This window comes from Protopterus annectens, chromosome 7.part1 (assembly GCF_019279795.1).
Source record: "Protopterus annectens isolate FY-2018-M chromosome 7.part1, PAN1.0, whole genome shotgun sequence".
Classification (NCBI taxonomy): domain Eukaryota; kingdom Metazoa; phylum Chordata; order Ceratodontiformes; family Protopteridae; genus Protopterus; species Protopterus annectens.
The window spans coordinates 423,252,331-423,266,424 of NC_056740.1; the positions used below are offsets into that span (position 1 = coordinate 423,252,331).

At 41.9% G+C, this 14,094-nt stretch overlaps 1 protein-coding gene across 1 annotated transcript in view; it reads right to left on the minus strand.

The window, feature by feature from the left end:
* Nucleotides 1-14,094, minus strand: part of IFRD2 (interferon related developmental regulator 2) — a 677,402-nt gene that overhangs the window by 512,303 nt on the left and 151,005 nt on the right. Inside the window, exon 6 of the mRNA XM_044078882.1 lies at nucleotides 2,709-2,759. Within this exon, the coding sequence (XP_043934817.1) occupies nucleotides 2,709-2,759 (51 nt within the window). The remainder of the gene's footprint in view (nucleotides 1-2,708; nucleotides 2,760-14,094) is intronic.

The window sequence follows — 14,094 nt, forward strand, 5'->3', positions numbered from 1 at the left end:
TGTTTTGCCTTAGGGCTTTGGTTGAGTGGCACACTGTTTAGGAGAGTTGTGTGTCTCGCGATTAGTGTTGTGGTGTGGTGGTCGAGCACATTTCTGCCTTGGAGGTCTCTCAACAATTCTTATGGTCATGGTGGAGCCCAAGACAAAGAGAGACAATGAGATTGACCATCTTTGTGTGGAATCTGGCTTCCATAATCACACTTCCATTTCTTGGATGAATTAACTCAAGGGAAAGAAAATACAGCTGCTAAAGACACAAAAGGTTCCCCAATGGGGCATTTATCTTTAGCAGAAGCACTCTATTCTGGCAGCAGAGCGAAGTCCAGGACTGGCGATCAGACCGGCGGTAAAGAAGTTCTGAGGATGGTGCACGTGTACATCAGCTTTATGTCCTTCATTCAACAGTTAACTACTTCAGACTTACCGCTCACCTTACAGTAGTAAAAGACTTTGGTACACTGGCCAACGTCGGGTCGCCTGGGCAGTTAACTCCCTCATGTAAAGAATACTGCAACAGATGAACAGAAGGACATCAATTGTTTAGGTATGACAAATGAGAAGGACAAGTGAAACACAGCTTTCTTCATTAACAGCATCACAACTTGTGAGGTACAACAAAACAAGAGAACAGGTAATTGAACTTCAGCTACCAGCCTAGCAGTCAGACAAGAGGTAGGAGTGAAAACTAGCGGTTACATACAAACTTTTGAAAGCATAACTGTATCCCCTCCAATGGCAGATGTACTGTATTTGCCAGTATGTCCAAGCTGCAGCCAAAGAAAATGAAAAGCTGAAAAAAAATACACAAATGTGACTTTGCAAAGTTCATGGTTACAGAAAAGAATACCAAGACGAGAGAGTCTCTTGCTGTAAACTGGAGCCTGAACCACAGCTGCAGCTAGGAACAAGCCAAGTATTGGAATACATAGTCTCCCTTCAAACATGAATATTCACTTGGTAACATGGGAGCTAAGGAAGGTTTAAATAGACTGATCCAGAACAAGAATGACCAGTCCCTGCAATGAAGAGAACATCTCCTGAACTGCTTCAATAACTTGATGTGAATCAACTTATCTTGGAGGTTCCTAAAGCAAAAACATTAGGCATTTCCTAGGATAGCTTTGAGTTCCTTGAGGACTCTCCAGCACTAGACTTAATATAACCTTGTATTCTGGACTTACAGTTATGCAGATGGGTAATGAAGACTGACAACACTGACTGTGTGAAAAAGGTTTCTTTGGGGATGAAGTTGCTGAAACCACTCAATAATACAACCTGCTTGTGGTCCTTGGTATTCTCCTGTGCTGCTTCAAAAAATTCAGCAAAAAAATCCTGGCCCTTTTCTGGTCTAGTGAGACCTCTTGGACAGCCATTTTCTGGAAGACGCTGACGACTTTTCTTCTTGTAAGCAATAAAGAACGGAGGGAGAGGGTAGGACAATAAACCAATGAGGAGATGAACTGTCTATGATATGAATGGAATTTTGTATTGTGTATCCCTAGACACAAGAGATATGATCTACCTCTGTCCATGATTATGGATTTTCTTCTGGACAGAAAGAGGAACAAGTGCACCCCTCCCCACGTATCCAAATACAGTCAATCAAGGCTACTGCTGGAATCTACAGTTCTGGAGAATACTAGATCCCACTCTGCATAACTGTAGGTCCAGAATACAAGGTTATATTAAGTCTAGTGCTGGAGAGTCCTCAAGGAACTCAAAGCTATCCTAGGAAATGCCTAAAAAATTCATCCTGGACTCGTTGTATGCAACTGACTTAACAGGGGATGGGGCACCAGAACTCACCTCTTCAGCCCTCAAACAGAGCCTCTGCCAGTTTCACAAATGGCACTGGGATTACAGATATTGGTGTAGTAGCCATCAGAGACAAATGGATAAGGGAGGCTCTCCCTGTCTGACATGGATACAAAAGGTGTCAGTTTTTTTTATACTCGATATCTAGCAATAACTGACCAGATTCTGCTAATCTGTCAACACCCTTTACTTTTTTTTTTTTTTTTTTTGGACTAGCTCCGGCATAAATTTATGCAGAGGAACAGCAGTAATAACCTTGACAGTGGTTTGTGGCATCTACGAGACAATTTTTTTCAGATGGAATGGTGAACCCAATAAGAGGAATGTTGCTTAGGAAGCACAGCAAAAGATGAAGTAAACAGTTCAGAAAAAATGTTTGACAAACAAGCTTGTTCTAATGCAGTTTACTGTGACCTGTTTTACTTCTGAGAGTGGACTTAACACACATTTGACAGAGCACTTCTGAACACAATACTGCTTCTCCAAACAGTAGTTGCATATACTATTCTCATTTTGGGGAGGAAGCTTTCTCCCCAAGGCATGAAGGTAAAATAACTTATTTAATGTGGTCACAAGTGCCAAAACCCAAGAAAAGGAAAGATAACCTCTAAATAAAGGAAAAGCCTAACAAACCAAATCTAACTAGGACAGGTTGGACATAAGCCTAGAAAAGAAAAATTCATGCCCAAAGTCTACTGCACACATGTAACATTACTCACCTCATCAACAGTAACTAAAGTCTTGCTCATGCTGGGTCCTTAAGCTGCAAACATACTACACAACAGCTGGGCAGAATTCTGAACACCTGGCCTGCATGACAACTAAAAATTCTCTCTCAAAATAAAATGCTGCAGAAAAAAAGAAAAAATATGATTGATTAAATTAAAAATTACCTCAATGTCATCGGCAGCCATGTAACAGCACATTCCAAGAGCTGTGGCACACTGGAAAAGACAAAAAGAGAATTTAAATAACTAATGTGCATAAAAGGCAGAAATTCCATCACAGCTAACACACTAATAAAATGAAACAATATTTTTACTGGCCAAGACAGAGAGATACTCCAATCAGTGAGCACACAATACAGTGAGCTAGCAGAAGGATTCAAACTCCAATCCACTTCCTCCAGTATGGCACTGGTTTAAGGGCAACATACCAATTAGCTCCATTCATTTGGACTGGAGTACTCTCTATAAAAGTTGCTCGTTTTAAAAATAAAATTTAGAACACATCACCCCCTAGAACGTCCTAACATCAGTGATATTCTATGATATTAGTATGCAAAAAAGCAAATACATTAATAAATTAATTTGCAAGACGCACCATTAAAGTGGACAGAGTATACACATGCACAATTCACAAACAGACTTTAGGGAAAAATGCATTGGTCAAAAGGTTTAATGCAATAACTAGATGGTTTTCCCTTAAGAGTTACACAACATTGCCCAAGAGACCTTCCAAGGAAAAGGCACTTCATGTCCCACATTACAACTACTTAAGCAGGTTTTCTTCAAATATTGAGGCAGTCTAGTAAACCTTAATTACACCTGGAAATAATGACAACTGCAATATCATTCACAAAAAAAGCACTAACAAATAAGGATAAACCATATTTCACGTGTCAAGGTCAAAAGGGGTGTAAAAGAGAGTTACGACTGTTATGGCTTCTGAGAAAGTAGGGCAAGTATTTTATTTGGAGGTCACTCCTTAGAGACTGATAGAAACAACAATTAAATATTTTAAAAATAAAGGTGGAAAGGAATATGGAAAGGGCTGTGACTGGAAGGTAGTTTGCCTTTTGCCACATGTGAGAATGATGTTCAAAGCCAGGTTGAAAAACAAATGAAGTTACATATGGCTTTAACTGCTGTTTATATTTTAGACAATTTATATGCAAAGTGTACCTCGCAGTTGGAAGGGCATACTCTAGCCTTGGGAAAAAAATGTTCTTTGTCAGAGCTTCTTTGGTGAGATGGTTTAATGAAATAGAAGCATTTCAGCTGGGTAGTAACTTTTGTAAGCACGCTGTGAATATGGTGCATCAAGTGTTAGGCCAAGTTACTTGTACTATCTGACCCTCCTGACTGGTTGGTTACTCAGGTCGGTACTTCTCCAGAGTATTCAATTTTCTGAGCAATGGTGTCATCAGCACTTCCTTCATGATGACTGGGATTTTCTTAATCATGCCTCTTAACCTGCAAGTGCAAGACATCTGAACAAAGCCAGAAATAATTGTGTGTGTGTGTGGGGGGGAGGGGGGACGACGACGACAACAACGACAAATGCCCAAAATCAGGGACATAATTTAAACAGTGCCCTTATAAACCTAAAGTTGCTAGAATGACTCATTTTGCATTAAGGTGTGTTTTCTGAAGGGTATGAAGTCTAACATTCAAATAGATGTCAATTAGTGGCACTAATCTTCACTGATTTTCCAGAAAACCACAAATTTTAAGAGGAATAAACCAAAAATCTGAGGCAAAAATCTGGACAGTGGAGAGGTACGTTCCACAAAAGGTTAGTGAACCAAGAAGAGAACCAGTGGGCCAAGGCTAAAGACACTTCTTAATCATTTTCACAGGCCACAGATCCATATCATAACAGGACACCATAACAATCAGACCACTGTAATCCACATGTTCATATCCTGCCCAACACCAATTCAAGTTACCCAACTCGGACATCTGATTGCATTCATTTCAAAACCCAGCAGACAAAGCTCCTGATCTGGCCTACATAAATTACATTATTAAAACATGCACCCATGAAGTGAACAGAAATATCAATTTCTTGGCAAAATCTTAACACATTAATGTAATGTACAGACTTTAAAGATACCACTAGGAATAATCAACTTACCTAGAGAGAGACTGTCCAAATAACTTTAGAAAAGAGTTCAAAATGTACAAATGGACTACTAGGGTCTTCTAAAAAAACTTACACCCAGCTCCATCTACACACAGAGGTAAAAGCTCCAGGACCCAGGCAATCAGAGCTGGATTAGAAGGCTGGGTGTCTGCTGGAGGTGGCAAGGAAGGAAAACAAATAACCAAGGGTAACATACTTGCCTTTTACCAAGGGTAGGATGGGAACAAAGTTCAGTCAAAAGGCAGGGCAACTTCTACAGCTCTGGTGGAGAGTGGAACTCAGTGCTGCTGTTGACTATTAGAGAGTGGGTAGATCTGGGTGTGGGGGATGTTAAGGGCCTTAGGCAGGGACAACCCCAGGTGGTCCACCTAACAGCTCACCTAATCTAGAGGGAATGGCTGCACTCTGAAAGGAGCAAGGAAACCAATGAAGCTAGGCTAACTCTGCAAAAAGGAGTGGTGGTTCTCTAACCCACCAATCCTTCCATGGTCAAACTGACAGTCACCAAGTCATGGAGATTTGTCTAGCAACCACAACTTACCAGGAGCTGTTGCACAGACTGAGGATACCACTCTACCACAGAACTACCCAACCTACACATACCATGGATTGGGGGGGGGGGGGGTTACACTACCACTAAGTGGCAAAAAAAGCATGATGCGGAAGGCTACCTGAAGTCTCTTCCCTTCAGAATTCACCTCTTCAGACTCCGAAAAATACAGAATGAGGTTTTTGTTTTTTTTGCTTCACTTTGCCCCTGATGATCATCAGTCCCTTCTCAGCCAACCAAGCACCCCATTTGTGCTCCCATCATAGCAGTAAGTCAACCAGCACAGCCATCATTACAACAGCCAGAGGAAGGTTGCTGTTTCTTACGTTCTGCACTAATACCTTCACACATACTTGCAAAGTGTGAGAAAGAGGATGTGCAATGGGCTGACCATGAAGGACGTCCACTACCACGTGCTCAGCTGGTGAAGCTTTTTCGGACTGTATCCCTCTTCCAATTCTATTACCCATCTCACTTCCTTTTTCTAGTCATTTTTGTAAAAAGCACAAACCTTTGCAATAGAACAAAAAGCAATAAGAGAATGTAGCACAAGAAAACAAGGTCCTGACTAGGTTGGGGGTGGGCAAAGAATTACTTTAAGTATACAAGTTTTGTAACTGATACAAAGCAATCAATCTTGGTAGCCCAATGGTGGCACTGGTCATGATATCACTGATGACAGTATGCCCAAATGTGAATCAAACTCTGGAAATTGTTTCACCTTATAGTGCCTGGTGAAGGTGTTCAGTTAAGACTATATAAACTAGGACGTATTTAACATCTACCGATGCATTAATCAAAAATTCAAAGATACAGCAGAGACGGCTAAGGCCTTAGATAAACTGGTCTGGAGCATGAACAGCAAATACTCACCGTATTTAATGTAACAAAACTATGCTAGCCACATGGAAAGTGTAACTTCAGTCCCTGGTGTTTGTGGAGCATAGGAGATGAACAGCTGGTCAAGGTTATGGAAAGACAATTTTGTCTGGTCTGAACCTAAGCAGTCAGTGCACACTCATACAGTGCTACAGAAGTATTCTCCTTTGGCGGGATACAACAAAAAGATGACTGCTAAGCTATTTGTTTGAATCGGGTTAGATTCTAAAGCTACCTTAGGCATAAAAGGAGGGGTTAAGTCTTGAATGCCACACTTTCCTATGGAAAATAAAGTACAGCTCCAAAATTCTCTTCAATATGGTTACTGCTATGAGACAGTTTTCCAAGACAGGAAATTGAGGACTGTTGAAGTTGCCGCAGGTTCAAAGGGGGGGGGGGTGTCTGCCAATTTTTTTTAATTGGAATACAGATCCCCAGTGGAATCCGATACTTGGGGAATTACCTTGGGTGAAAAACTATTTTAGAACGGTCATACAGCAAGGAAAAAAGTAGCCAACATTGACTAAAAATGGGAGTGGAAGCTGGCAATTAAAGCCACGTGTACTTCCAACACTACAATATCCAAGGCCCTTGTAAAATAACTTGTATTTTAGAGCCCTGGAGATGGGTGCCATCTTCATGTTTAGCTTCTGTTACAAAAAAAAAAAATTCCATCAGTCCCAAGTTCCCATGGTAGAGGGTTTCTGAGAAGACACAAAAAGACCATCCCTTTCTCAGGAAAAACATGGTTGCTGTTCATGACTGGAATTGCATAAACCAAATGGAGACCTAAACTCCTGCAAACTAACTGTGGCTTGCCACAGGTGTGAAAGCAGTGTTTTTGAAAGGTGTCTGATAAGCATGCCATCCTGTACTCCACAGCAGGACAAAAAAGTGGGTTTGATATGGCCAGCAGTGAGCAATAAAATCACCTTGGTCTGACGTGCTTTCGCCTTCTGTACAAATGTAATCATTGGGGAGGGGAAGAAGGCTACCTTGGGCCATGAGACCACAGCTCCACATTGGCATCACCTGATCAGTCAGGAAAAAAGTACTGAAGACACTTCATGACTGGCGAAGATGTGAAGAGATGGAAGACCATGTCCACCACAAAAAACAACTTACTGGTTGTTGTATGACTGACAGACCAACCAGACCAACTGTGAAGCAGCAAAATGTGCCTGACAGGTCTGTTCAACAGAAAGCAGACTTCTTTTAGAATATGTTCCACCACCAGGATGCAGTCTCTATTTGCTGCCCGCTGTCAGAGTCTTATGCATTCCCAAAACTACAAACAAGTTAATGTCAGTACACGGATATGCACAGATTCTGATGGAGGCCCATCTTACCCTCAGTAATTCCTTCTCCCACCTTAGGACAAACACATCCATAGTGACTATACATTTAAAAGCAGGTACCTGGAAAGGAGTGCACAAGTTGCCTGACAGTAGCTACCATGCAAGTTGCAACATGTATGCTTTGGTGATGCTGTTTGGGAAAGGAGCTTATCGTGGTTTCACTGTATATTTACAACCTACAGCAAAACATGCGTAGCCTAGCATTTAGCACAGTACAAGCTGTCACTGCCATATAAGTAAAGACTCAGAGGCAGGATTCTGTTGAGGCCAGGGAGAGGAGGAGGGAGCCCTGCACATCCTCTACTTCTGAACCAGATAAGTTGTTTGCATTAGGAAAATTTGAACACAATAGCCCAAGTGACTGTCTCACAGCTAATCTGGACTGAGAAAAATCTAAAGAAAGCGAATGCGGTAGCTACTGCTTAACAGAAAAGGGCTTTTTCAACAACCTGCCAGACACCTGGATTGGGCTTGCATGGATATCAGCTTAATTTACTTAGTTCTTGCCATATGTCAGAATTGTTTGAACTTCTATTGAATGCACTACTGTCCACACTCCTCCTACTTTGAGGGGTTGGGATAGAAGTGGAGCAAATGAATGACTTGTACTAATTCTCAACAAAACACAGCAAGAAGGAGGGATTTATTCTAAGGCTCTTTGTCTTTATGAAACAGTGTAGTACTCTCTACACGGAGGCCTTGAAGCCTGGAAATCCACCTGACTGAAGTAATGGAAACCAAAAGTGCATTCATGACATTAACCAAAGTGCCAGAAAAGCACTAGGTTCAAAATAAGCTAAGGATATTTGCTCATTCACAAAACTAAATTAATGACCCATGCAGGCAGCACCAGGTCTTTGCAGAAATTCTTTTTTGTGTGCGCGCATCTCTTTGCATCCTCACTGCCTGCAGATTATCCATCTCTCGACTGGCTAACTGGTCTATTCATTTACCATCACCACAGTAAACAACAGCAGTGGGATATAGGCAAACCACTGGGTGAGGCTCAAGTCCCCCCCCCCTCGTTTTTTTTTTTTAGAGCACTACTCCCCTAACATACATGGGAAAGCTACACACAAGTAGCCATGCAATGTATTAACCCCCCCATCTACTTTCCCCACAGGGCATTCCCAGAAAGCACCCCCCCCCCGAGTGGAGCACGTATACCTTCATCCCTTAGAGAAGAGAGCCCTTCATTCCCCTCTAACCCCCCTCAAGACACTTCTAGTGATAGGGACACTTATTAAACCACATAGTTCCAGCTCTACACTAGAACTGGCTCCCGTTTAGAAGGCTTGAGGCACAAGACCCATCAGTGGGAAGACAAAGTGAGATCCAAGCAAAGGAATGGTACAAAGGTAGACAGAGACAAGTTTGATAGTCACAGCACAGACCACAGCATATAGTTCGGAAAGACACTGCAAGAAAGATGGTTCTGCAACGTCTGTGGTTAAACTACTCTTGGAACTACAATTTCATCTGAAGCAACATGATTGTTTAGCATTAGTCTCCTGCATGAAGTACAGCACCTCATTTGACCAGGTCCAGAAAATAAAAACAGCCTAAGGCTGTTCAGACTTGTGTGAACAAAAACTCACTTTATGCAAGGGATGTGCAAATCAGCAAGACCTGCAACGTTCCTTTCCTTGGATCAATTAGACAAGCTGGGAAAATAATCACTCCCTTGGCTACAGGACGGAACAATAATGAGCCTGGCTATGGTTACTTGTGAAAAATTTTGGGGATGAATGGAACTGGTGGGACAGGTGGCCTGGAAAGAAAGACTTGGGGGGGGGGGGGAGCAGGCCCAGGTTAGAAATGCACAGCTGATACTGCCTATAGCCCCTCCCCATTTAAGTAAAACAGTGTGGTCCTTATTTACCTTGAATGCTCCTGGCTGCCACACTGTCGAGACAATTACAATACAAGATCCAGGGCCATCCATACAGACAGTATAACTAGATATGCCTCTAAGACTAAGGTGATCAACGTGTCCCGCACTTTCACAAGTGGTATACTCATCCCTCCCCACAGAGCTACATTTGAAAAAGCAGTCAAAGTCTGCACACACCTTATAGTTAAAAACTGCCCCCCCCCTCCCCACCTGCTCTACCGTTGTTGAGATCACCAGAATTTCATCCTGACTAGGGAGATTAGAACAGATTACTGTGCTGTTTCCATAAGTTCTGGATACCAATGGACATCCCTTGTTCAACAGGGGTGAAGGAGAACCATCAAGATGGAGGCGGACATACATGTCTCCTGGGCCAGACTGGAAGAAAGTCATTTCAACTGAAAGGCTCTGTCCTGGGGGTAGGACACACTATTCTTTTCTATTCTCAGTAAGGTCAAAGTAAATCTTTTTCATTTTTGACAGACTTGACTCGCATGTTCTGGAAAAACCCTAGTCTGGCCAATGCATAAAGTACCTCAGAACCCTCTACATTTTTTTTTATAGTAGTGCTCTGACTCAAGAGTTATCCACATATGGATAAATACAGACTTCCTGGGTCCAGAGGTGTCTGGATGCTGGTCGCCAAACATTCGGTAAATACCATGGACACAACAGAAAGATCAAGCAGCAAGGAGGTTGAAATGAAAGTGCTTCAGACCAGTTTTGAATTCCAAGAACTGCATGTGTTCCTTGTACATGGGGACACAGAAATTAATACTTCAGATCCAGGGTGATCAACAGCACCTTTGGTAAAAGTAATGGGAACAGTGCCTGCAGGGTTAGCAATCTGAACTTGATTATTTTTAGTAACTTGCTCAATCTAGATTAAGTCAGATGCAAGGAAGGAAACATACCGCACACACTCCTCCTAACATGCTGCTTGCACCCGCCTCTGCAAAGTTTCCAGACCCAATTTTTCTCAGTCTTTAGTGTAGTGAAATGCTAGCAAGTTTAGTCAGAAAAGTGCCACTCGTTTTTAATGTACATCTGAACTGAATTATGAACTACCTGAGTGACTTCATGGTTCTCTCATTCTCTCCCATCTCCTTAAAACCTCTTGGAAAGAGAGGATCAAACAATTTGAAAGGATATGAATAGCTGCTCCCTTTTCACTTGGAAAAAGATAGATTTTTAGGAAACCTTGCCCAAATATAACTGGCCCTACTGCTGCATAAGTTTACAGCCATCATCTACTGCAAACACACTGTATACCTTCTTAATTTAGTCTTTAGTATGGGTCAATCAATGTATCCTGTCCCTCTGCCAAATTGTCTAGTAGATATCGTCAAGCAATCAGGCTTAAGACTACACGGGATTACATTTTTATACAAAATTTAACTAAACACCTTGCTTCTCTCATTCAGAAGTGTGTTGAGAACTGCAATTAGTCCAAAGCACCCAGTAGCTTTCTGGGATAGCCCTACTGATCAGTTACTGTAAAAAAAACAATCCAACTTTTTTGGGATGCTGAGGTTTCAGAGTGCAGTTCTACAGATGCATTTTCAAAGGCATCCTCAAAACACATGGTATACCGCAAAACAGCAGTTAGTCCAGGTGCCATGCAAGGGAGATGCAAGCTTTTCCTATGCAACTCTAAAAATTCACGTGATCTCTACTGAAAATGTTTCCTCATTAGATTCAACACTTTCTGGAAAGAAACAGCCCTAGAAGAGAGGACAACATGGTTTCTCCATCATCTGTGACAATGGCCAAATGCAAATCCATGTCTAACATGCTAAATCTTTCTCATCCAAAAGTAAGGGCTTCTGTCTTTCCTTTTACAAAAGAGAACAACTCCACAAGATAACAGCTAGGCTGCCAGGAAACTTAATTCCATGACATGTACTCCTTAGCAAAATGTCTGTAGTTTAAAGAAAGGAGACAGGTGCAAGCACAGGCAGGGTGAGGCAGGTGCCGATGTGCTCAAATGTCAGCCCCTGTAAGGCCAGAGATGAAAAATTTTACCAGCATGAAAGCAGCCATCTAGGTAATCAGGGGGGGGGGGGCTTTCACTCAAGGGCGGTCAGAATACCCTGACTGAACCCCTTAAAAAGTACAGCTAACAGCTGTGAATGATTGATATCTGGGATCCCTATCCCTATCAGAACAGGCTGTGCTCCCCCAAACTATATATACTAACTCCAGGATTGCACTACAGTGGGGAAAAGGAACGTGTGGGCACAGCCCCCCACCTATTCTGGCTTTATAATGACCACTTCACAGTTTAGTAGGTTGAAATTTAGCATTGTAAGATTTCAGTATTATGGGTTTCAGTCAAGTGATTTTTCAGTATTTTGAAATTTCAGTCTTATGGTCTCAGTCAAAAAATGTTTCAGTCATATGAAGTTTCTATCATCTGATAGGGATCCGATATCTGCCAGGTCCCTTTAAACTTGCGTCTGTCCTAGTAGTCTCATTCTGCAGAATCTGACTGCCTGGGATTAACAGACAAAAAAATCACACTACCTACAAGGGGGCTAGGACATATGGAAGAGAAACCCAAACAGACAGAACTAGGTTAAAACAAGGTGGCATTTCACTACAGTGGAGGCCCTCAGGCCCCAGTGGAAAACAATGAGGCCTCTTGCTTTCCTCTCATTTATTTATTTTTTTTAAATCCATTTTGCGTTGCCTGTGCTTTACTTTCTTTTAGATAATTATTTGCGTTCATCGCTTCCAGATAAATATCACCTACTGAAGGAAGGGCATATGCCCTTTGCACCAGTGCAAAGAGCTTTTTGTAGTTGAGAAAAATTCACAGATTTTGGGTTCAGTAAAGAAGCAACTTCCTGTTCAAGACAGCAGTAAACAGAAGGGGGAACCTTAGTTTTCTTTCACAGACAGTAAATACACTGCATGTTTATTCAAATCAGTTAATAGAGCCAGCTGTCTGCAAGAAAAATCAAGGACCTCAAAAATGCCAAACACAACAACCTAATTAAAATATTTAAAAACAAACCAAGCAGTCTGGAGGGTGTGAAGTTCACTCCTTAAAATAGGTTATGCATCTAGTTCACTTAAAATTTGAACTTTAAAGTACTTTATTTATTGGCATTTGTTTACCGGGAAAGTACACTGGGCCAAGAAGAAAGTACAGTTTTGTACCTACCATAAATGTAGATGTTCGAAGATCCACATTGCTGCAGTCCTTACACTTGGGTAGTCCGCTGTCCTCGGTCGGCCCGACTATCAATGTATAAGGCTGACGTCGGTCAAGGCGCATTTGACTGACATCAGGACGTCAGGGTACAAATGCGCATGACCGACGTCATATCCTCAGTCTTTTCTTGCCCCAGATGTCAGAAGACCCTAGAAATAAAGGTCAAAACCAAAAGACAGCAAACCAACAACCAACCATCCTAGCACTAATAATATGTACAATATATACAATATACACCCTATTAACAACCCAACCCACACAACCGCCTCCAAGAGGGGAAGGAGGGAGGGTAAATTGGACTGCAGCAATGTGGATCTTCGAACATCTACATTTATGGTAGGTACAAAACTGTACTATGTTCTTCATCTCACATTGCTGCAGTCCTTACACTTGGGTAGAATCCCAAAGCAGAGGTAAGGGAGGATGGCTAAACTATAAGGATGCAGGAGCTGCCAAAATGCCCTGCAAAACAGCAGTGGCAAAACCAGCCCTGGATTTAGAGTAAAGTGGAAGGTGATAATGCCTAGAGAAAGTATGCACTGAACTCCAAGTAGCTGCCTCCAAAATATCCTTAGTTGCCACCCCTCAAAAAGCTGTCAGTGGCAGTAGCCCTAGTGGAATGAGGCCTAATCCCAGCTGGAATTTCCTTGCCATGATGGGAATAACAGAAAGCAATGCAAAACCCAATCCACTTAGAAATAGTTTGTTTTGACACAGGCTTGCCCTGAGAACTCAAAGCAAAAGAAACAAATAACTGCTGAGACTGCCTGAACCACTTAGTTCTGTCCAAATAATACCGCAACTGCCTGTGTACATCTAAAGTGTGCAAAATCTTTTCCCCTTTATTTTGGGGATTTGCATAAAAAGTAGGCAAATGAATAGTTTGGTTTAAAGCCACACTAGAAACCACTTTAGGCATAAAGGAAGGATTAGTACGTAAAGATACCCTATCCTTATGGAAAATTAAGAAAGGCTCAACCGCCATAAGGGCCTGTAACTCAGAAACCCTTCTTGCAGAGGTAATAGCCAACAAAAAGCAGTCTTCCATGATAAAAACTTTAATTCAGCAGTAGCTGCAGGCTCAAAAGGTTGTAGAGTGAGTTTCTCCAACACAAAATTGAGATCCCAAGCAGGAGTAGGAGCTCTTCGTCGGGGTCTTATATTCTTTGCCCCTCTAAGAAATTGCTTGAACAAAGGATGAGAAAACAATGGTGGGTCACAATCATAGTGAGCCGAAATTGCTGCAGCATGAACCTTAATAGAAGAGAAGGACAAACCTTTGTCCAGTAACTCCGTAAGATATTGAAGAGCCACACTTAAATTAGGCTCAGAAACATCAAAATCCTTTGCTGCACTCCAAAATAAAAATCTCTTCCATTTATCTGCGTACACTTTCCTTGTACTAGGCCTTCTAGCTTCCAAAATAACATTCAAAACTTGTTGTGGAAGTGGAGGCCCACTACGGTTCAAAACAGAATATGCCAGGCTGTTAGGTGCAGAGAGTGAAGCT